This window comes from Electrona antarctica (assembly GCF_951216825.1).
Source record: "Electrona antarctica genome assembly, chromosome: 5".
In the NCBI taxonomy this organism is placed as follows: Eukaryota; Metazoa; Chordata; class Actinopteri; order Myctophiformes; family Myctophidae; genus Electrona; species Electrona antarctica.
The window spans coordinates 34,769,308-34,790,481 of record NC_136810.1 but is presented as its reverse complement, the minus strand read 5'-3'; the positions used below and the strand labels follow the sequence as shown (position 1 = coordinate 34,790,481).

The 21,174-nt window shown below is 41.8% G+C and overlaps 2 protein-coding genes across 2 annotated transcripts in view; one reads left to right on the top strand and one right to left on the bottom strand.

Moving 5' to 3' along the window:
* Positions 1-48: 48 nt before the first annotated feature.
* Positions 49-11,051, top strand: etfa (electron transfer flavoprotein subunit alpha). The gene is made up of 12 exons (XM_079500634.1): positions 49-208; positions 1,972-2,121; positions 2,404-2,485; positions 2,585-2,667; positions 3,473-3,572; positions 3,913-4,023; positions 4,310-4,411; positions 4,993-5,061; positions 5,166-5,248; positions 8,090-8,155; positions 8,784-8,864; positions 10,579-11,051. The coding sequence occupies exons 1-12, from the start codon at positions 170-172 to the stop codon at positions 10,612-10,614; spliced, it is 1,002 nt and encodes a 333-aa protein (XP_079356760.1). The 5' UTR covers positions 49-169; the 3' UTR covers positions 10,615-11,051.
* A 28-nt stretch (positions 11,052-11,079) lies between these two features.
* The window catches only part of tmem266 (transmembrane protein 266), a gene marked incomplete at its 5' end in the record, with an annotated part of 43,156 nt that continues 33,061 nt past the window's right edge, over positions 11,080-21,174 (bottom strand). Inside the window, 6 exons of the mRNA XM_079502292.1 lie at positions 11,080-13,099; positions 13,198-13,260; positions 14,658-14,850; positions 17,752-17,867; positions 18,635-18,773; positions 19,282-19,338. Of these exons, the coding sequence (XP_079358418.1) occupies positions 12,456-13,099; positions 13,198-13,260; positions 14,658-14,850; positions 17,752-17,867; positions 18,635-18,773; positions 19,282-19,338 (1,212 nt within the window). The 3' untranslated portion in view covers positions 11,080-12,455. The remainder of the gene's footprint in view (positions 13,100-13,197; positions 13,261-14,657; positions 14,851-17,751; positions 17,868-18,634; positions 18,774-19,281; positions 19,339-21,174) is intronic.

Here is a 21,174-nt window from a genome sequence, read left to right as displayed (position 1 = left end):
ATGTGACTTCAACGGAAGTGCGTGTACTGTGTTATGTTTACTCTGCGTTGATCTCGCGAGATGAGCTGAGCTAACCTTTAGCACAGTGCCACAGTCACATTCTCCCAGCAGCGTAGCCTACTGCGTACGCAACATCTCTGTCTGGAGGGACAACAACACTGCAGCCAGGATGCACAGAGCTATCAGCAAAAACACGTTCAAACAGTTGGTAAGTGTATTTACAGCACACGTTTTATTTCGTATACGTTGTTACATCATTCAATTATCCCATACGTCGGTTAACTGCTCCCTGTGTTTCCACATGCAGCTGTTAGTCCTAAAACTATCATGCTAGCAGCATCTTGGTGACTTTCTCTGCCAGGTGCACTGGTTCTGTCAACCAGGAGGGTTATATAAATTATTAAATTAATGTATGTTACAGCATCTGTCATTTTAGTTTGGTCACTCATTTGTTTTAGTAGCTGATAGAGGCAACAATATATTGCCCATTATTTTTCCCCCGTTAGCTGTTAGCCTAGCTAAGAGAACTAGAAATTGCCAATTGTCAATTTGTCAGTAATAATAAAATGACAATAATAAAATATATATTTCGGTTATTGATCCGCTAGTGAACAATGGTGGTGCACTGCCAACTTATTTTGACCATGACACTTAGTAGTCAGTCAGTTGACATTTGTGTCAACTGACAGTATTTGAGTCAGTGACCTCCAGGTACTAGCAACCAGCCCTATGCTGCTCAGACTGAAAATTGTTCAGATATGTCTGGAATCAACCTGCTTTTACTTGACAGGACTGATGAGGTTGTTAAAGAGGTTGCATAAACTGGGCTGTGGTATTTGCACTGAATAGATTGGTTATGTAAGTTTTCCAAATCAATTCCTCCTCCCTCCTCATTGTCTTCGTACACCAAAACCGGTGCCATATGTTTGGGTCCAATGTTAGATCCTGATTATGTAGAGACCTAGACCACTAACTACCAATATTTTGTCAAATAGTGCAAAGCATTTTCTAATCAATTTAAAAAACATAGATTTGATTTAAGTTTCTATGTGAGAACATTTAACTTCTAAGCAAATAAAATGAATACAAATCAACAACGTTTTCATTGATATCAATAATGAACACACATGGAACTTTTTTTGTCAAAAAAAGTCAAATAATGGCTGATATTTTGGGCAAACCGTTATCTGGACCAGACTCTAATTTTAAAGGGATAGATAGTTCAGATTTTTTTTAACTTAAGTTGTATGAAATACTTGCCATTAATATAGTGGTTGCAACTGTATTAATTGATTGCCCGAGTCCTGTGGTGGGAGTTCTGCTCTGGTTTTGGTGAATATTAAGTAGTTCTGGTCATTTTGTGGGGGGCACTGGGGCCACGCAGTAAAAGTAAGTTAATTCACAAAACTAGCGTCATTTGTATTGTTGACCTATTTATAAAATATTAGCGCAGCTTTCGTTCAACTTTGACCCCTCTATCACATGGAACTATTTTTTGGGCTTAGTGATATGGACACAAAAAACATAGTTCCGTGTGATAGAGGGGTAAACGATAGAGGGGTAACGAATATTAGTGCAACGAAACGAAAGTTGCATTAATATTTTAGAAATAGGTCAACAATACAAATGATGTTAGTTTTGTGGATTAATTTACTTTTAATGCGTGGCCCCCTCTGCCCCCCACAAAACGACCGGAACTACTTAATATTTCACCAAAACCAAAGCAGAACTCTCACCACGGGACTCGGGCAATCAATGAATACAGTTGCAAGTTGCAACCACTATATTAATGGCAAGTATTTCATACAGCTTAAGATAAGAAAATCTGAACTATCCCTTTTAAGTTTACATTCAATGTAGAATGCTATACAATATAATTTACTGGTGATTAAAAACATATTGAATCTAGCTGAAAATGTATTTTCTGTTGAAAAGAGTCATGTACTAAGTGTCTGCTATTCTTTCCAATAGACTGGCATCCTCCAGAGGTTTCAAAGTACCTTGGTGGTTGCAGAGCACAACAATGGCGTGCTGACGCCAATTACGCTCAATACCATAACTGCAGCCAATAAGCTTGGAGGAGACGTGTGTTGCTTGGTTGCTGGAACAGATTGTGCAAAGGTAGATTATACTTGACTTTGTCCAAGCCACACCAGGTTTGTGATGATGTAGGTTTTGTTTTGTCTATCATAGGTGGATTCCGGAGTCTCCGGACTAGCTGTTTTCTTACCTTAATCTGATGTAACTATATCCAAGAACGAGTGGTACACGTGAACATTTTCATAACATCCCGAGCCCACCGCAGCTCTGAGGGTGCGCGGTGGGTTTAACGGTTATAAAATACGGCTAGTCCGGAATTCTCGTTTAATTGCGATTGATGTACAACATGTTGTCTCTTCTCAGGTGGCGGAGGATATTAGTAAAGTACCAGGTGTGAGCAAAGTTCTGGTGGCTCAAAGTGATGCTTATAAAGGTGGTCTGCCAGGTATGTGGCATTACAGAATCATGTCACCTTTCGGAAAATATGTTGGTCTTGCGCTCCTGTAAGGCTGAGTCATAGAAAATATTCCCCTTTCTTGTGCAGAGGAGCTGACTCCACTTATCCTGGCAACACAGCAGCAATTCAACTTCACCCACATCTGTGCTGGAGCATCTGCCTTTGGAAAGGTAATGATTGGCTGAATCAATACATTGTAACATTACTTGATTTTTTTTCCTTCTTTTTTAATATCTTGGGGAACCTAACTCAGCATGTACTATAGTATGTTGTCTGTACAGTTTTTTTGATTGATTGAATACTTTATTAACAGTTTACAATTAGTACAGAGGTACGATTTACTACGATTGTTAAAATTATAACACAAAAAGGGCTTGTTTCCGTTGTGGTCCTGTCTATTCAATTCATTATTTAGTTATTTTATGTTTTTGTTGCTCTTACATGATAGGCCAGTCAATCTAAGGTTTGAACCAAAGGAAATTGTATCGTTCAAGTTTTTTTTTATGATCCTTAGGGTCATCCAAATAACATTACGATTGTCAATGAAATAATTAGTGGATCATGGTAAATTCAGGGGTTGAAAGTTGGGGTACCAACCTATATATATATATATATATATATATATATATATATATATATTTATTTATTTTATTTACTATAGTCCTACTAGACCCCAGGAAATTTCATTTGGCCACAAAAGATCACGGGATCTACTGAATGTGAAGGGAGATACTAGGGGGATGCGTGTTGTAGGCTCAATGTCAGTTTGTCACCTCCCCCTTCACATCGAATTTTCTGGAATACACTTGCTTTGAAAACATTTCAAGCAGCATTGTCTTAACTGTTCTATAAATCCACAAAACTCCTTCATCCTCTTCTTTTGCCTAATTCTCATTTGGGTCGCCACACTGGATCATAACTCTTTCATTACAAGCACATTGTTATTGCTGACGCTATTGCTGACTCATTCTGTAGAACCTGCTCCCAAGAGTGGCTGCCATGTTGGATGTTGCCCCAATTTCAGATATCATCGAGATCAAGTCTCCAGACACGTTTGTCAGAACCATCTATGCTGGTAACTCTTCTTAATGTTTCAATTAAAAATGGGACAACTGAAGCCTTTTAATTGGGTTTGTTTTACAGTGACAAAGTATGAAGCAATGTAATGGTAAATTGTGCCCTTTGAGTTTGACCGTTTGGCTCAGCTTTCAAGGAATTTGTAATTGTGTGCTTTTCTCATGTACATGCCAGGTCTATCATACTGTAGGAACCTGTACTGTAGCACCACTTTGATTTATTTGCCAGTGAATATCGATTATCCACAGACTACAGTAGGATTATTGGTAGTGACAAGGCCTTGCAGATAACCTCTTATGACATTGTTAAACAGTCATGTCTGTCTGATTGTCTTACAGGGAATGCTCTCAGCACTGTGAAATGTAATGAGTCTGTGAAAGTGTTCACCGTCAGAGGGACATCCTTTGAGGCCGCTGTCATGGAAGGAGGCAGTGCCACATCAGAAGAAGGTACATTTTATAACATCAATAACATGGAAAAAATACCATGTATTTCTGTGGAAAATGCGTAAATGGTACTGCATTCCTACGCCAAAAACTGTAACAGCTCTGTGAGTAGACAGGCCATAGACAGCCTACATTGCACCCGCAGTGTAATGGGTGGCCATTACACCGGGCATGGTGTGGAGGTTATGAATCCTGTGCTAGTGATCTAGCACGTTAGTACTACTAGTACTCACAGTACCCCCCAGTGGTTATTGATTATGTGATAATTGTTACTATTCCTTGGCCACAGTGGCTGCATCTTCAGCTGTTGGAGTGTCTGAGTGGCTGGAAGCAACCCTGAGCAAGAGTGACCGCCCAGATCTGACCAGTGCAAAGATAGTAGTGTCTGGAGGTACAAATGTGTTTTTTTCATACCACTTCTTTTCCCTTTTTTTATTTTTTTTGTGGCTTTCACCTTTATTTTATAATTTATTTTATAGGGGGACAGACAGTAGGCTAACAGGAAATGGGGGGGGGGTGACATGCAGTAAAGGCGGTCTGGATCGGGAGTCGAACCCACGGCAGTCCGGCCAAGGTGCCTGGACTGCTGAGCCACGGGCCAGGCCGCCACTTATTTTCCCTTTAACACCCGAGCGACATAAACGGAGTTCTCCGTCAAATAGTAACGCCCAGCGCTCAGGACGGAGATTAAGAAAAGGACGGAGATGTATAGATTGCATCGCTCCACAGGCTGGGAGCATCTGTTGCGCAACATTTGATGTTATTTCCGGTTGGGATGTCATCGAAAATGTCCAGCATTCTGTAAATCTTCTAGAATTATTCAAAGGATTCTGCATGATTTATTTTAGCCTCTCCTTACCTCAATAGTTACAGCTCAGCTGTTCCAAGACATTTTGGGCTTCATTATGTCATTGAATTAACTGGTTTTATTTCCGTTTGTATTTAAATTTGGCTAATTATATCTTGTTGCAGGAAGGGGATTGAAGAGTGGAGACAACTTCAAGCTTCTCTATGACCTTGCTGACAAAATGAACGCTGCAGGTTAGTTGTGGATGGTTTATGATAAATTATTTTGTCTCTTGCATGATCAATGTGTTTGCATTTATGTATTTTAATTTTATATGATGTAATATTCCTCCCCACAGTTGGTGCTTCCAGAGCTGCTGTGGATGCTGGTTATGTCCCAAATGACTTGCAGGTTGGACAGACGGGCAAGATTGTAGCGCCTGTAAGTGATTCCCCTCAATGCCTGTTATACTGTCAGTTCAGATTATTTGAACAGCAGGGATGAAACCGTGAGAATTGTGCAAAATATGTTAACCACGTGACATGGACCCTAACATCCCTGACTCCCTGTACTAGTTATGTCCTCATGGGTGAACAAAAATAGCAGATCTACATACAGTAACAGCTCATAGTAGCTTGACGTGTTGCGAGCTTATATACCTGCTATATTACATACATACAACATAGTATATAGGGTTGAAGTGGTTAAAAGGCACACAAGACTGGAACTCAATTGTGCCTTTTCTAATATGATAAGCAGAACCTTTATCAGTGCATTAGTTTGCGTCAATGGCGTGCAAATTGCAAATGCCTGTTACTTTCCTTTGCATTCAGCATTCCTGAAATTCAGTAGGATTAGGATGGATCCTTTGGCCTTTCTAAAAAGGTTAACTTGCCATTATCCGGTCCAGCTGGGATATCCCAGCTGTGATTATCCACACATTAGGCCCTATGAAACGTAGTTGATGGCACATTTAGGGCCTAAGTGATTTAGCCCATCCATTAAAGCAGACTCCAGTGGGTATCTGCTACTCGGTGCTTCACACCAGGCCAGCCTGTCTGAGTTGAATTTTCCAAATCGCTTTGAATTTAGGTTTAGAATGAGTGATTTTATTGGAATTTAAATTATTTTTCTTTTATTTCATCCTGTACCATTGTGAATATGTTAAGTATAACATTTGTGATTCTGAATGCCACCTAAAATCTGATTTTAGGTATAATTTATTGCCTTTGTAATTAGAAATGATAACATTGAAAGTGGAGTGGAGTTCTTTTAATTATTTATTAAGCTTTTAAACGTACTTCTATTTTAGTTATGACAAGTCCCCCTCCCTATTCCTACTGTTTGGTCTTGGGGAGGCTGTAGTGTAGACAAACATAATCGTCTGTTACACATGGAGTCTGCATGCAGGACGCAGTGATGCTGCTAGCCCTGCGTCCAGGAAAATGTGTTTAAAAAAATGTTATTAATAATACATTAATAATTTACATTTGGGGGATATCTTTCACAATAATAAATGTACATGTTCTAGACATTCTAATGATCACAGGCATTTCTCTTACTTTTTTGTGAGGAATACCTTCCAGAGATTTTGAAGTTGTGTGTTCTGCCTCTGTGGGGGGTATTTTTATGCAAATATCATCACCAATGGCATTGTAAGACTAAACAAAGGATGATGATGTTTAGGTGAAAAAAAGAACAGGAAAAAAAAGTGCCTCTTTCTGCATCTTTTTGTAAAAAGAAAACACTAGAGCAAAAAATACTTGTGCAAACATCTGCTTTTCTTAAACTAATCTTTGTTCCGTCTACATTATTTTCCCCTCTTCCACATAGGGCTGTTCTTTAGTTCCTATCTATTGTATCTGTGCTTCTTTGAAGTATAAATTATCTTTTTGTGATATGTACTTTGTATGTTAGTTTGTACCCTGTATTCTGAGGTTTTTTTTTACTTTCCAAGAAGTAGTGCATATAGACTGTACATTAGGACAGTGGTCCCCAGTTGTGGGTCCGGAGTCCGGACACCCACATGATTTTATATACGCAGGACCAATTATGTTGAAAACCTAGCAACATCACTGAGCTGCTTATTTTCACCTGACAGTCAGTAGTTTAACCTGGAGGGTACAATGCCAGCTAGCCTTTCCAGTTCGTCTCCCCGCTGAACAAGGTACCATGGCCAACCTGTAGGCGTCGCTAGTGCAGCAACGGTGACCCCACCCCTGCCAGCTAGTGAACACGTCTAATTGTGTTCCTTGGAGCACCCGGCCAAGCCGGAGGCACCGTGGAGGAATTGAACCCCAGTCTCTGCGCTCCGCGGTGGTGGGCAGGAACCTTACCCTGCCCCACCCAGATTCCTGGAACTGTTGTTTAGTTAACTTCCTCACACTTGGTGTGATGTTTACAGGGTTGTTAGTTTTTCAATTGTTTAGAATGTAATTGAAGCTGTCAGCTGCTATGCCTGAGCAGCCTTCCAGGGGAGCAGTGCTTATAGGGAACAGCTTGGCAGCGTAGAAGTGTGTAGGCAAAAGTCCAGGCTGTTGTTGTCGTCATTGAACAATGTTGTCTTTACCACCCTTGAATAACTCTCCAGAGGTGCAATCAGCCTTCAAATACACAATAAAATCCTCAGTGCTAATTTAATTCTGAGTGGGGAAAATGGGTACATTTTCTAAGTTCTAAGTTCTGTAGTAAATGTGTGTTCTTGAGAGGACTTCCTTTGGCTGCCCATAGGCATCTTACCAGGACCATCCTGTATGTATGTGCTTAGTTGACAGATTGCTCACTCGGAGTGCTTGCTTTTTACAGTGATACTTAGAACAGTGCAGATTCTGTGGTGTTTGTCTGGTCAGTAAAACCCGGCAGTGAATGCACTTAGGTTTAGACTCCAGTAGATTTGTGTTCACAAATTGATGCTCCGCTCTTCAGAGACTTTGGCAGTGATGCTAAAACGGCACTGAAATATTCATATGGCGGTGCATTAAGCTGAGAGCCAGGGATGGGTTCTCCCACTGGAATCAGGGAGCTGCAGAAAGGGCACTGCCCTCTGCGACTCATGCCCCAGTGCCCCCCCCCCCCCCCCCCCACCACAACCACCACTTCCCCTGTGAGATATTACACTTATTATCACCAGTAGCCTGCTCTCTGTTGCTCTAGTCTACACAGCTATAGCACACAGTGCAAAAATGTACCTGTACAAGTGAAATGAAAGTGAATGAATTTTGAAGTGCATGTTCAAAACTAACTATAATTGGGTTTGTTGCACTGTTAATGTTCTGTTCACAGGAGCTGTACATTGCTGTTGGTATCTCTGGTGCCATTCAACATCTTGCTGGAATGAAAGACAGCAAGGTACAGTCATATGGACCCCATTAAGTTGTTTTAATTGTTTTATATTCTGAAATTGTTTTTCACTAGTTTTCATAAAAAAGTTCCTTTACATTTTCTTCATGAATATATTTTTTCATTTTGCTCAACACCACCATTAACCTTGTTTAAATGACCCTTGCTTCACTTAGGCATGCACACCCACACCCACCATAGCATAGGCCTACAGTGTGAATTTCTTTATTTTTTTCAATATAAAAAATGTAGGGCCACAGGCAATTACTGTAAATTAAAACGCTTGGTAATTAAAGCAAAAGTTTGAGGCAGCCTTAGGCCTAGTTCACACCTACACAACAAATGTTTGGTCCGTGTGTGATGCCTGATTGCTTTTTGATTGCTGCTCCAATTCATTTTCAATGGGAGTCACATGGTTTGACCAAACATTTTTGTTTGATGAGGGGGGAGCAATCATTAATCAGCGATCAAACACAAATGTTTGATCAAACCATGTGACTCCCATTGGAAAAGCATTGTGGTGGCCCAAAAAAACAAAAAAACGACCAAACATTGCTTGATTGGTGTTTGGTACGTGTGAATGAGGCCTGAGTCTCCTTGATATTCTAAACACGTCTAAACACATTTTTCCTTTTAGACCATTGTTGCTATCAACAAGGACCCGGAGGCTCCCATTTTCCAGGTGGCTGACTTTGGCTTGGTAGCAGATCTTTTCAAGGTAAGAATTCTGTCTTGGCGTTGCCAGAGGAGTAGCATGAATGCATATTAACAAAACAGACAATAATGAATTGCATTTTTATAGAGCTTTTCTAAGTGCTCAAAGCGCTTTACAATGGTTGGTTCATTCATACATTGGGAGGTGAAGCGGCAAACAGTCGACGCCAGCGTCCTCACTTCCCACATTCACACACCAATGTGGACACCAGGAGCCCGGATTCGAACCGCCGACCCAGGGATCATTGGACGACCTGCTCTATCTCCTGAGCCACAGGCGCGCAAATCCACACACCACAACTCAACTGCTCTAAACACTTGACTGCACTGCCAAGACGGGACATTTTGTTGAGCAAGTGCCCAAAGTGACTGAATATAACATTCACTACTATTTCCATGATAAATTTTGCATGATGCATTATTTCACCTAATGGAAATGTGCAACTGTTGAATTATTGAGTCCCTGAATTAATCAGGTGTGTGTGTCTGTGTGTGCGTGCTAGTGGCAGAGCCACACAGGTCTTCCTACAAGCTATGAAATGTAATCAATTGTTGCCCTAAGTGGCTGGGTGGAACTTTCCAGGTTTATATTCAGCTGCTTGTTGCCAACTCTTTTACATGCTTAGCTGCCCTCTAGTGTCTGGCTGGCACTAATGGACAACAAGCCAGTCGGGTTGGCACTCGCAACACTGGAGTCCTGCGACGTTGGTGAAAGACTAGGAGCTTATATTTTCATGTGTGTGTCCTGTTGGTCATGTTTTATTTAGTCCCATCAGTGGTGCATGAGCAGCCCAGGTGTCCTGCTAAACTCTGTAGAAGTGATTAGGAATAATAGCTTTTGGCGGTGGAGTTGTGACCTTCCGTGTGATCGCCTTACATGTGATCACTCCTCACGTAGCTGATTAAAATGGATGGGCTTTCTCCCTTTCCTCCAGCGGGAAAATTGATAGCTGGGACCAACTTGTCTCTGGGGACCAACGATATAGATTTTCAATCGCTTGAGTTTGTAGTAAAGCCATTTACATAGGTGTGTTTGCCTTAACTGCTACCTTTAATTGATAGAATATTGCAGTTGTGTTTTTATCCTTATACGAATACCATACCTGATGTCTTAACGCCAAATATTTGTACACACAAACACTCAGTATTATGACATAAGTTAATTGGCATACAACTATGGATGTGACTATTTTGATACTGCCAGATGGTTTTTGGACTCCAGCTCCCCAAGTTCAAACTTTACAAATAACTCATCCTCAGTGAACATTATGCGTTTGATCCTAGTGCACAAATAATTCCATGTCAAACAAGACTGTGTACTAATAATAGGCAAGTCAATCTAAGTTAAAAAGGGGCGTGACCCAAACAAAATTGCAATTGTATGATCCTTAGGGTCATCCAAATAACAAATTGATTATTATATAAATTTTGGATCATGGTAAATTCAGGGGTTAAACGTTGGGGTACCATTGAAAACCTACTGTGTGTGTGTGTGTGTATATAAGGCAAAATCTTCAAATTTGAATTAAGTAGTCAAACTAGGGGTTATTCATGATTCTGAACCCATTCCAAGCATTTGTTTTGCACGAAAAACACTCCTTGGGCTAAAAACGGCCATAACCCCCAAATGTGATGACGGCTATGGCAGTTTTTATGTCACACAACTGTGACATGCACACTGTATTATATGAAATCTCTCTCTCCTGACATCTGCTCAGGCTATTCCAGAGATGACTGCAGCTCTCAGCAAGTGACGTGGAGCAATCTTCCATGTTTCCAGTCCATCACTCTCACCTCGGGAAACTACACTGCAACCAATGAGGGACCTCTCCTTCAACCTCTGCCTTAAAGGATTTCTGAAAGTGTTCCGTAGGAGGCATAATTTATGTTCTCATCAACTTTCTCCTTGACGGGCAACAGAACATTCTCAGTTTACAAAATATCTTGTCCGTTTTTATGTATTGTACACTCTTTGAATTCTATATGAATAATGGTTACTGTTGGGGATATTTGATATATCTATTACGGCATAACATGGTTTTTAACTTTATGATCATCTTTGGGTTTGATACAGTCCATGATGTATTTGGCTTGATCGTGCAGTTCATGTAAAACCTGCAGGTGGAGCACTTCATACCAGGAGTTTTCATTGAAAGTCTCAGATTAACTATTGAATTAAAAACAAATTATTATTTTAATTTTGCCATGTTTGTTCTTTATTTGCTTCTTGTATTTAGTTGCTTCTTTTAAACAGTCATTATACAAAGTGCCTGTTGACATTAAAATGAACAGGATTAGTTTGCCATATCTAAAAAGCAAATCATCTCAAAGGTTCATGCTATAATACTTTGCCTTCTGAGCAACACTTTAAAACAGTACCCACTTATCCATTATTTTATTTGGCTGGAATTCGATCAAACCCATTCAGTAATACCTACAGTCTACACAAATGACAACTCGCAATGATGAAATTGTGAAAATCGAAAACCTTAGACCTTAATTACTATTTGAAATCTCAACCTATACATGTAGATGGGTTTTTTTTGTCATTTAACGTGTGAAATGGGAAATACGGTAGTGTAGATTGTAAATGAAGACCGTGTAAACTGGCTCCACTGGGTTTGATCAGACTCTAGCTGTGGCACCTGGACAATAAAAACTACAGTGCTTGAATCTGCCGAATTTTGACACTCAGAAGTACAAATGTTAGCATTGATAATTATACAAAGACGAAGATAAGAAAGGTTGAGATCACAGCTCAACATCTGACCGTAGATCAAATTGTACCCTGCAGCAGTCCTGTCAAAGAGGACCGTTCTTTGTGAGTGTGGAGAGACTAGGCTGATGACCAAGATGAACTTAATCAAATTTTAATTTAGGATTAATCTGCCTGGGATAACTGATGTGCAGCTGTTGGTTTTCCAATAAATGATCATCAGTCTAGTGCCTCCATTAATGACAAAGTGTAGTAGAGGAACAAAGCACCAGCCCCTGCCCGGTGACCAGCATAACGCATCAAAGCCAGATTCTTATGCACAAACCTGTCATCAGAAAATTCTGGGCTGAAGCCCCATTGCTGGTTTCTGTTTGTAATGTTTTCACTGTACTCACTGAAGCGTTTATTTTTATTTTTCCTAAGTGAATTCCTGATAGATATTGAATGCCTGACAACAAACCAGTCTGTCCATGACCTCCTTGTGTGTGCTGCTGTGGCAAAGACACTTGTGTCCACTCCACTATCTTTAAACTCAAACGGTTCACAAAAGTCACGCACATCCACTAACCATTTGAAGGCAGGTGCTGAACACACAGAAAACAATCATATAAAAGGAAGGGCTGCACAGTAGGTCTCTTAGGTGTAGATAATTAGAACATCCATGTTGGTCCAAGTCCAACCATGACATTTTGAGCAGATGCTCCTCTTCAGACGGCATTCTGAAGAAGAGCATGGGCTCAAAACGCCTCAGTGTTAGAGAGCTACAATGTGCAGACCTTCCTTTTACCGTTTATCACTGTCCTTATCAACTAACAGCATTAAGGGGTGGTCGGACAAACAGGATGTCAGCGGCGTGAGGCCCCCTCCTCAAGGCCTGTCTTATGTCTTTGAAAGGCGGTTTACTGGGGTGTCCACTGGCTCCATCATTCTGTACTTTTCCTCAAGCAGAGGCTCATTGCTTTGCATGTGGATAATGGGCTTGTTGTGGAGCCCGGCCCGGCTCTCCTGGTTCCTCTTGTTATAGATGTTGACCCGGTGGTCCAGCTCGGGGCTGGTCTTAGTAGAGTCCGTGGGGCTGGGCAGTTTCAGGTTCACAGGGTCAAGACCCTTCTGGCCGAGACAGGAGTCCTCGGACAGTGAGGAGAGCAGTTCCTGCACCACGGCACAGGGATGCCCCCTGGTGCCCTGCTGCGAGCCCAGGGCCAGGGGGCTGCTGTAGGGCGGTGGGTAGCAGCGCTGGCCGCTGTAGTCTGTGGACGTGGAGGCCTCTCGCACCGTGGAGCTGCAGTCCGTGGTGGATCCCAGGGTGTGGCTGCTGAAGCTGTGCTGGCGGGCGCTGAAGCTAGAGCGTGACACGTTGGTGGAGGCCTCGCTCACCGTGCTGCCGGTCCGATGCAGACGGCCGGATGGCACCGCGTCAGCACTCACCAACGTGGAGGGCAGCTGGCTGGGGTTGCTAGGTAGGTGCACGTCGATGGCTGCAGTGGTGATGACACATGCAGCTGGATCTGGGATGCCAATATCTGCATGGGAAAAGTATATATTATACAAGTGTACACTGGGAGGGATGGACACCGGTGTAGAAAGTGAGAATGGAGAGAGGAATCCTGCGGGTTCTTACCACTGCTTGGCTCACTGTAGTACTGGCTTATGTAGTTGTTCATGTCATCTTGAACGAAATGATCTGGTAGAAATAAAAATGGCAACTTTATTGTCTCAAACAATAAAAATGAATGCTTGATGTGTTCGTAAGTTCAGATTCAGAGACTAGAAGGTAGGTACAACACAGCGGTTGAGTGGTTGCCGCAAAATGACTCTAAATGCTAAAAACATGATGTTTCTGTCTGGTGAGATGTTCATCACTAGACAGAAATGTCACATTTTTGTCATGTCTAAACTATGACTTTTATTTAAGACAGCACTTTGTCTCAGAGTTTCTTGAGCAGAGTATGAATCTTCTTCTCACAGCATTTATAGGTTCACCAATGATTAATATGACCGGAGGGAAAGCAGGATTTCAGACATCTTTGTACAGTAGATTGTTCAATGATTTACCACCCATAGCACTTGGTTATAGTTGGACAGCAGAAAGCCTGCTGTGCCTGAATGACCAAAGCACAGCAAATACTCGGTGGTGAGTGTATTTCGCTGACCCTAAATCAGTCCACTTTAAGAATTCCGTTAAGTGCTATCCAGACTAGAGTCCCACCGGATCGTTCTGATGGCTTATATTCATTTATGTTTGTGCTTCAAATATTCATTCATATTGTGAATGTCCCGGGAGGGGGTTGGGCAACGCTCAGCCTGAAAGATGTGACAGAGACTATCTCAGAGTGATTAATAACACATGAGCATGTGAGGAGCAGGTTCAGTTAAAAGGCTGTCTGGGTAACTGACTGTACACATGGCGGCTCAGATGTGTGGCAATGTCACAAGGTGGATTTATAGTTTTGATAAAGGAATGGCTTCAGTGTTCTGAGCCCTGACATCACTGGGACTAAGGGTGCTTTGTTCCTTTAAGTCCTATAAGTTATGACCTGTCACGTTTGGAAAGGTTTATAGTCCATCTATTCATCCGAGTATGGCTGTGGAATGTAGATCCAGAGACGAATGTTGAGCGCTGCCGGGCCTGATTGTGTGTGTATGTGTGTAATGTCCATCTTTAATCAACTGTCCTGCCTTCCAACTTAAAATACTGCAGGGACTGTAGCAGTGATATATATATTCTATACAACTACATGATTAATATGGTGTGACCTACAAGTTAGTGTGGCCTTTGTTGACCTGCTGTGACCTTCTATTTTACACTAGTTGCTACTAAAGTTTATTGTTTCCAGTGACCTTTATACTGTACCTCTGACCCAAAGCCATCTCTCAATGATGACAATGACGTTCCTTTTTTTGGTCCCAATTGGGTTGGGTGGCTGTAAGTATTCGAGTGTATCACCCAGGGCTCAGAGCACATCTGTTGCATTCAAACGCATCATGTGGGCTGATATAGCAGGCAGGGCCTTAATAACCACCAGGTGCTACCCACAGCCTGCAATACACATCAGGATGTGGGCGTTCCAGCTCTGTTACCTGTTACACCTCCAGGCTCTTTAGCTTTAACCTGACCGGGGTGTTCAGGGGCCCCGGGGGCCAGGCCGTCCACCTCTTGGAAGCTGCTGCTCTGTTTACCCCACACATGATGGAGCTGCATGGCCGCCTCCCGCTCAGCCACCAGGTCAATATCCTGTTGAGCCAGGTGGGCTCGCAGCTGCCTGATCTCAAACTGATGGGATGAGAGAGGGAGAGATAGACAGTGTCAGAGAGAGGCTGAAGATATTAACTGATCGTCGTGACACATTGAAATGAAAGTTAATTTAACCAGTTAAGCCCTATCGGACATTATCTATCTATCTATCTGTCCTGGAACTGTTGCAGTGAAATAAAACAAAAATCTGTAAAACAGATTAGATGGTTGATTCCAGTGAGTTGTTCTGTGAGGTTTTCACATATTGTTCTCATTTCATTACAAATCCTGAAAAATGGCCTGTCCTCAGCAATGTTCCCTCTAATTTTTCATCGGTCTGAGCAAACTCTCCAACCTTCTGAGCGCAACTTGAAAACTGCTGAGCAACATATATGATGAGCGCACTTTGTACATTACGCTCATGTCATGTTATAGCTTATTCAAACCTATAGAATTACTTTTGATAAACTGTAGGCTATAGTGGCAGACTAGTTACATAAACAATAAAAAAGCATATCCATTATTATTCAGTATTATAGCTATTTGAACACATGTAGAGGAATAAATGTTGACAAAATGATGTGTACATAAACAACAGGCCTAAATGAGTCAACAAAACAATGCATTGACAGATGATTGACTGATTGACAAAAAGGTTAGCCCTGGCTGAGAAGTGACAGGCATTATGATTAATACAAGACAGTATGCATGCATTATGATGTCTATATGATGTGAGCATTTATAGGCCTACCATTTGTAGCCTTACTAGCCTACACTCCGAGTTAAATTAACAGATTGGGGTTTGATTGATTGAAGTTTAGTTTTTTAGTTTAGTTTAGTTTATTTCGAACCTTTCACATGTATAACAATACATAATACATTATACAGACACTTGAGTGGCCCGAAAAGGTGTAGGCTGAAGCTAAAAGCTTATAATTGCCTACCCTATAGACAAATTCAGAAACGGGTCTCATGGTAGCAGGCAGCTTACGTATTTCCTGTAGGCGGACTCGACATAGCTGCGGGTGTAAACCCTCACCAGGTGCACCTCTTCTACTACAGTGAACGGTAGAGTGACTGATGTTAGTCTGCCTCAAATGTTACTCTTTTACCTGCTTTTTACTAACACTAACATTACAAAGATGCTCAGATCATCAAGATGAACCTGTGTAGTTTATGGCTGCTCCAACAGTAGTGGCAACATTAAAAAAAACGAAATGTCAAAATATCCACCGCGGTGGCTGAGACCAGAGCCATTGAGTAATGGTTGAGACGAAGCAGTGAAAGGTCCTGAAAGATACATAACGTACCCAATCTTTCTGTTTTATGAACACAAGGCTGCTGTACTTTATACCTCATACTTTAAATGCTTAGTATGAGGTATTATAAAGTACAGCAGCCTTGTGTTCATAAAACAGAAAGATTGGGTATTGGGTAAGACTGACGTTATGTATCTTTCAGGACCTTTCACTGCTTTGTCTCAACCATTACTCAATGGCTCTGGTCTCAGCCACTTTTGACATTTCTTTTTTTTCTTTTCTTTTTTTAATGTTGCCACTACTGTTGGAGCAGCCATAAACTACACAGGTTCATCTCGATGTTCTGGGCATCTTTGTAATGTTAGTGTTAGTAAAAAGCAAGACAATATGGAAGTGTTGCCATCAAGCTGCACCAAACCACACCACACTAGCTACACCACTAGGTGGAGAATCGATAAATGGTCATATATGGTTTGCACATTAAGTTTGTGTATGGAATGATAAGACTCAGACCCTCTATATACCGCTTCTTTGTAATATTTATACATTACTTACTAATAATTGCATTTGTATATTTTTTAATATATTTATTTATTTGGTTTTAATATTTACTAGTACTTATTTCTAATTATTACCTTGGATTTAAAACAAATGATTTAAAACATTTGTTTGAATTTGGTGACTGATGAGCACATTTTCAGATCGTTATCCAGGCTGTTCCATAGACGAACTTCTCTTACGGATAAGCATTTATCTTTGGTGTTGGTTCTTGCGTTATTTCTCTTAAATACACCAGTTCCCCTGAGTTTGTACTTGGTCTCTCGTGCTTTCAACAGTTCCTGCATGCAGGGTGGAAGAATATTGTGATGGGCCTTGTACATTATTAAGGCAGTGTTTAGGTCAACTAGGTCTTCTAATTTTAGTGTTTTATTTTTAATAAAAGAGTGGATTGGTTGGCTCTAGGTAGTCCGATTTATTTATTAATCTTATGGGGTTTTTTTGTAACAGAAATACAGGATTAATGTTAGTTTTATATGCACTCCCCCATACTTCCACATAGTAAGTTAGGTTTGGGTAGTGTGACTGTGTGAGACTCTGTTCAAAGATTGCATTTCATTATCATATTGAGCCCAGGTGTGGTTTTCATTTAGTCTGTATTATTTTTGAATTGCTGGATTAAAGGAAATTAAAGAAAGACGAGGTCCCTCGTCTTGGCACAGGCTCTCGTGGAGAGAAGAACGAGGCCCTGCGTTCTTGGCATACGTTGTGTTAAAGGAAAACATGTTAGATACAATCAAGGACATGTGATGAATAAGAATGATGTGTTTCTCATAGTTCACTAAATCTTAGTTTCTGGTAGAATGTCCCCTATATACTTCTTGTGCGACTAATAGCAGAAATAGCCAATACATCTTACAACGTTGTGTTTTTTTCCCGCACCAGTACATGAGTTGCTTTTCACAGCCATGTCATACAAGCCTGCTGTGTTTTTGTTGGATCTATACAGCATAACTTATAAAGCCTGTTAATTATTTATTTTCATTTCATTGTTTACACGTAATCTCTCTCCCTGATAATTTGCTGCCCTCTTGTGGTTAGACGCAGACAGAACAAGAGGAGTACATGGTGATGTATGGTATACAGACAGACAGGCAGTAAATTGAGAGGGCAGAAGACATACTGCCTGTTCCTGGCAGATCTGGGTGAGGCGGTCAAGCTGCTCTTCTCTCACTGCCTTGGCCTTCTCATACTGCTGGATCTCCAGTTCCATCTCCACCTTCACTTGCAGCACATAGGCTGGAATGACAGACACAACGTGACATTGCTAGATCCATCATCCATCATCATCACTGTACTTCAGCTCTGAAGCTTCGGCACATTGTGGCATTTCCTGAAGAAAATAACTTATGTACATGTTTTGAGCTTGTAAATGAGTTCCAGACAGGTTTGAATCAGTGGAGAGAGACACTTAGATTTTGAATGGTGTCATCCCTATGTTATCCAGGTTCCCAGGTTCCCTGGGTTCTATGTTCCCCACTTACCTTAAGGGTTTAGGTTTAGGGTTAGGTTTATTGTTGTAAGCGGGGAACACAGAACCTTTTTTGCAGGGTGGGGAACATAGAACCTGGGGAACATAGGTACGGTACCTTTTTAATCGGCATCATGCACTTCAGCTGAAATTCAACACATCTTTTATTCTCATTCCGTAGGCTACATGTCCATTCAAAGCTCACATGCTTCTCAGCAGCAAGCACAGAAAATGCCCCATAGGCATGTGTATGTAAAATAACATTGACGTGGATGGATGGCTGTATGGTAGAGTGCACTGGATAGGTAGTCTTACTCACAGAATCGCTCTCAGGGGACACCCATAAAAACATTGTGAAACTATCGGGGTGAATTAATGAAACGGAGGAGGGGAGCCGACTACTGCAGCGGCCGTGCTGCAGTATCTGTCTTTGTGACCTTACAGTAAAGGACGGGATGCAGAGGATATTACTCCCACATCCACCCACCACCCCTCCCCATCCAACCAACCACCCACCCTCCTCAGCCAGCCTCACCGTCGATGATCCTCTTGACCCTCCAGATGCGCAGGGTGATGATGAGGCCGATGGCGTCCCAGGGACTGCTGGGTCCGTTGGCCACCGTGGAGGCCACCATGGGGGCCAGTGAGAGAACAATGATGGCGCCATCAAACACCTGAACAAAGAAAGGAAATCGGGCAAATGCATACAGTGCATGTACGCATACGCACATGCAAATGAGACACACACCAGGCGTATGGACGCAAAGTTGCGTATGCATGTGCGTGCAGACAGACAGACAGACAGACAGACAGACAGACAGACAGACAGAGACAGAGAGACACACACACACACACACACACACACACACACACACACACACACACACACACACACACACACACACACACACACACACACACACACACACACACACACACACACACACACACACACACACACACACACACACACACACACACACACACACACACACACACACACACACACACACACACACACACACACACACACACACACACACACACACACACACACACAGGTAATTTCTTCGTGTACCCCACAATCTCCAAGTTGCTCCACTGAGGTATGACATTGAGGGAATGACATTGCATTGGAAGGGGGGCCTAACCTGGAGACTAATGGGACCCCGGGGAGCTTACCTCTACTTTGTTCTCTATGTAATCCCAGATCCCCAGCACCACGATCCTGAACACCGTCTGAGACACAGAGACAGATGGAGAGGAAGCCAGAGGAGGTTGGAGGAGGGGGGGGGGGGGGGGGGGGGGGGGGTTGTTCAAGGAGGAGGAGGTAAAGCTTGATTTATTCTTTGTTGCACATCGTTCTTGCACCGGAAATAGTTGATCTACAAGTTCACAACGTGTCACGTTGCAATGCGTTGTGAGCTTGTAGATCGGCCATTTTCGGGGCGAGACAAAGGCACGCAATTAAGTATGAATAAGGCTTAAAGATGACAAATAAAAACATTGAGTGAGAGCTATCAGGAGATATCCACCATAATGGTGGTGGACAAAGTCCAGCCTGACGGCGTGCCACGGGTTCGAGTCCCGAGCCCGTCGGTCTTTGCTGCATGTCTTCTCCCCATCTCCCCCCCCCTTTCCTGTCACATTACTGTACCCTATCAAATAAAGGCAAAACAGCCATAAAAAATATCGTAAAAGAATTACTCAGTATTCAAAAGGACAAATACCTAAAACTAAATACATCTTCTTTTGAATTGTATTGCCGTATTGAAATTAAGACATTGTCCCTAAAATGTAAAAGCCTTTCCATAACTATTCAAAGAATATTAACGAAAATAGCCGATCTACAAGCTCACAACACGTTGCATCACAATGCATTGTTGTGAGCTTGTAGATTTGGCTATTTTCACTAGGTCTATATTTTAAATATATTTGAAGTGATTTATTCATAATGTGCTCTCTCTCTTTTTTAAAGAGTTAAATTCCTAAGTATCCAAAAATACAAATACTCATGTAAAGTACAAATACTCAAAAGATTTACATAAGGAAGGTACTCAAGTAAACGTAGCCTACTTTGTTACTGTCCACCTCTGGATTCATCCTTCCTTCCTAATTCCCCTGAAACTACTTTGTTACTGTCCACCTCTGGATTCATCCTTCCTTCCTAATTTGTTACTGTCCACCTCTGGATTCATCCTTCCTTCCTAATTCCTACTTTGTTACTGTCCACCTCTGGATTCATCCTTCCTAATTCCCCTGAACCCGGCGCATGAAATGGAAAATCTGAACATCTCAGCAAAAGTGACAAATTTGCATTTTGTGATTCAGTTCCCTGTCACTTCTCTGCTGGTAATTCATCAATGACATCATATTCATGCACTCGTCACAGGCAGTACTTTCATCCAGACAATTAAGAGGCACTGCATTCTATTCCTTCTGCTGATGCAATGGAGACTGCGGAGGGCAAACACTCTCTTGTTCTATGCTATCTCTGCCCCCCCCCCACCCCCCTCCCACTTACACTCCCCCATCTTCCCTTCAGATATTCAAGGCTGCAACGGAGCAAAAACTACAGTACAGCCCCCACCGTTTCCCACCATGGCTGTAAAACAGTGTATAAATGTATACCAGTGGGTCGGTTAAACAGTGTATAAATGGATACCAGTGGGTCGGTTTTGGTTTCACTTGAACATTTTCAGAGTTACAAATTGACAAATGAACACTTACGCTTTTACTGTGAAGTGTTAAAAATGAATCACTAAGCGGTTCGCTTTTAATGATAAGTAAAACGCCAACTAGACTAGAGTTAACACACTAGCATTCAGCAAAGAACTAGGACAGTAGTTCTCAACCTTTTCGGGGTCAGGGCCCACTTGAAAAAGTATTTGCGGCCCACCCACCTGCTGGAAAAGCTGCTGGTTGGGCCTTGTGAATTTTCGGATAATTTTGTATTTTAATGATCAATCAAGTGTTTCACCTGGGCTCAATGGAACTAACGTGGTATACAGTACGTTTTTATTTATTTGTATCACTTTTTACTATAAATGTTATATCATTAAAATCTAGTGTTTT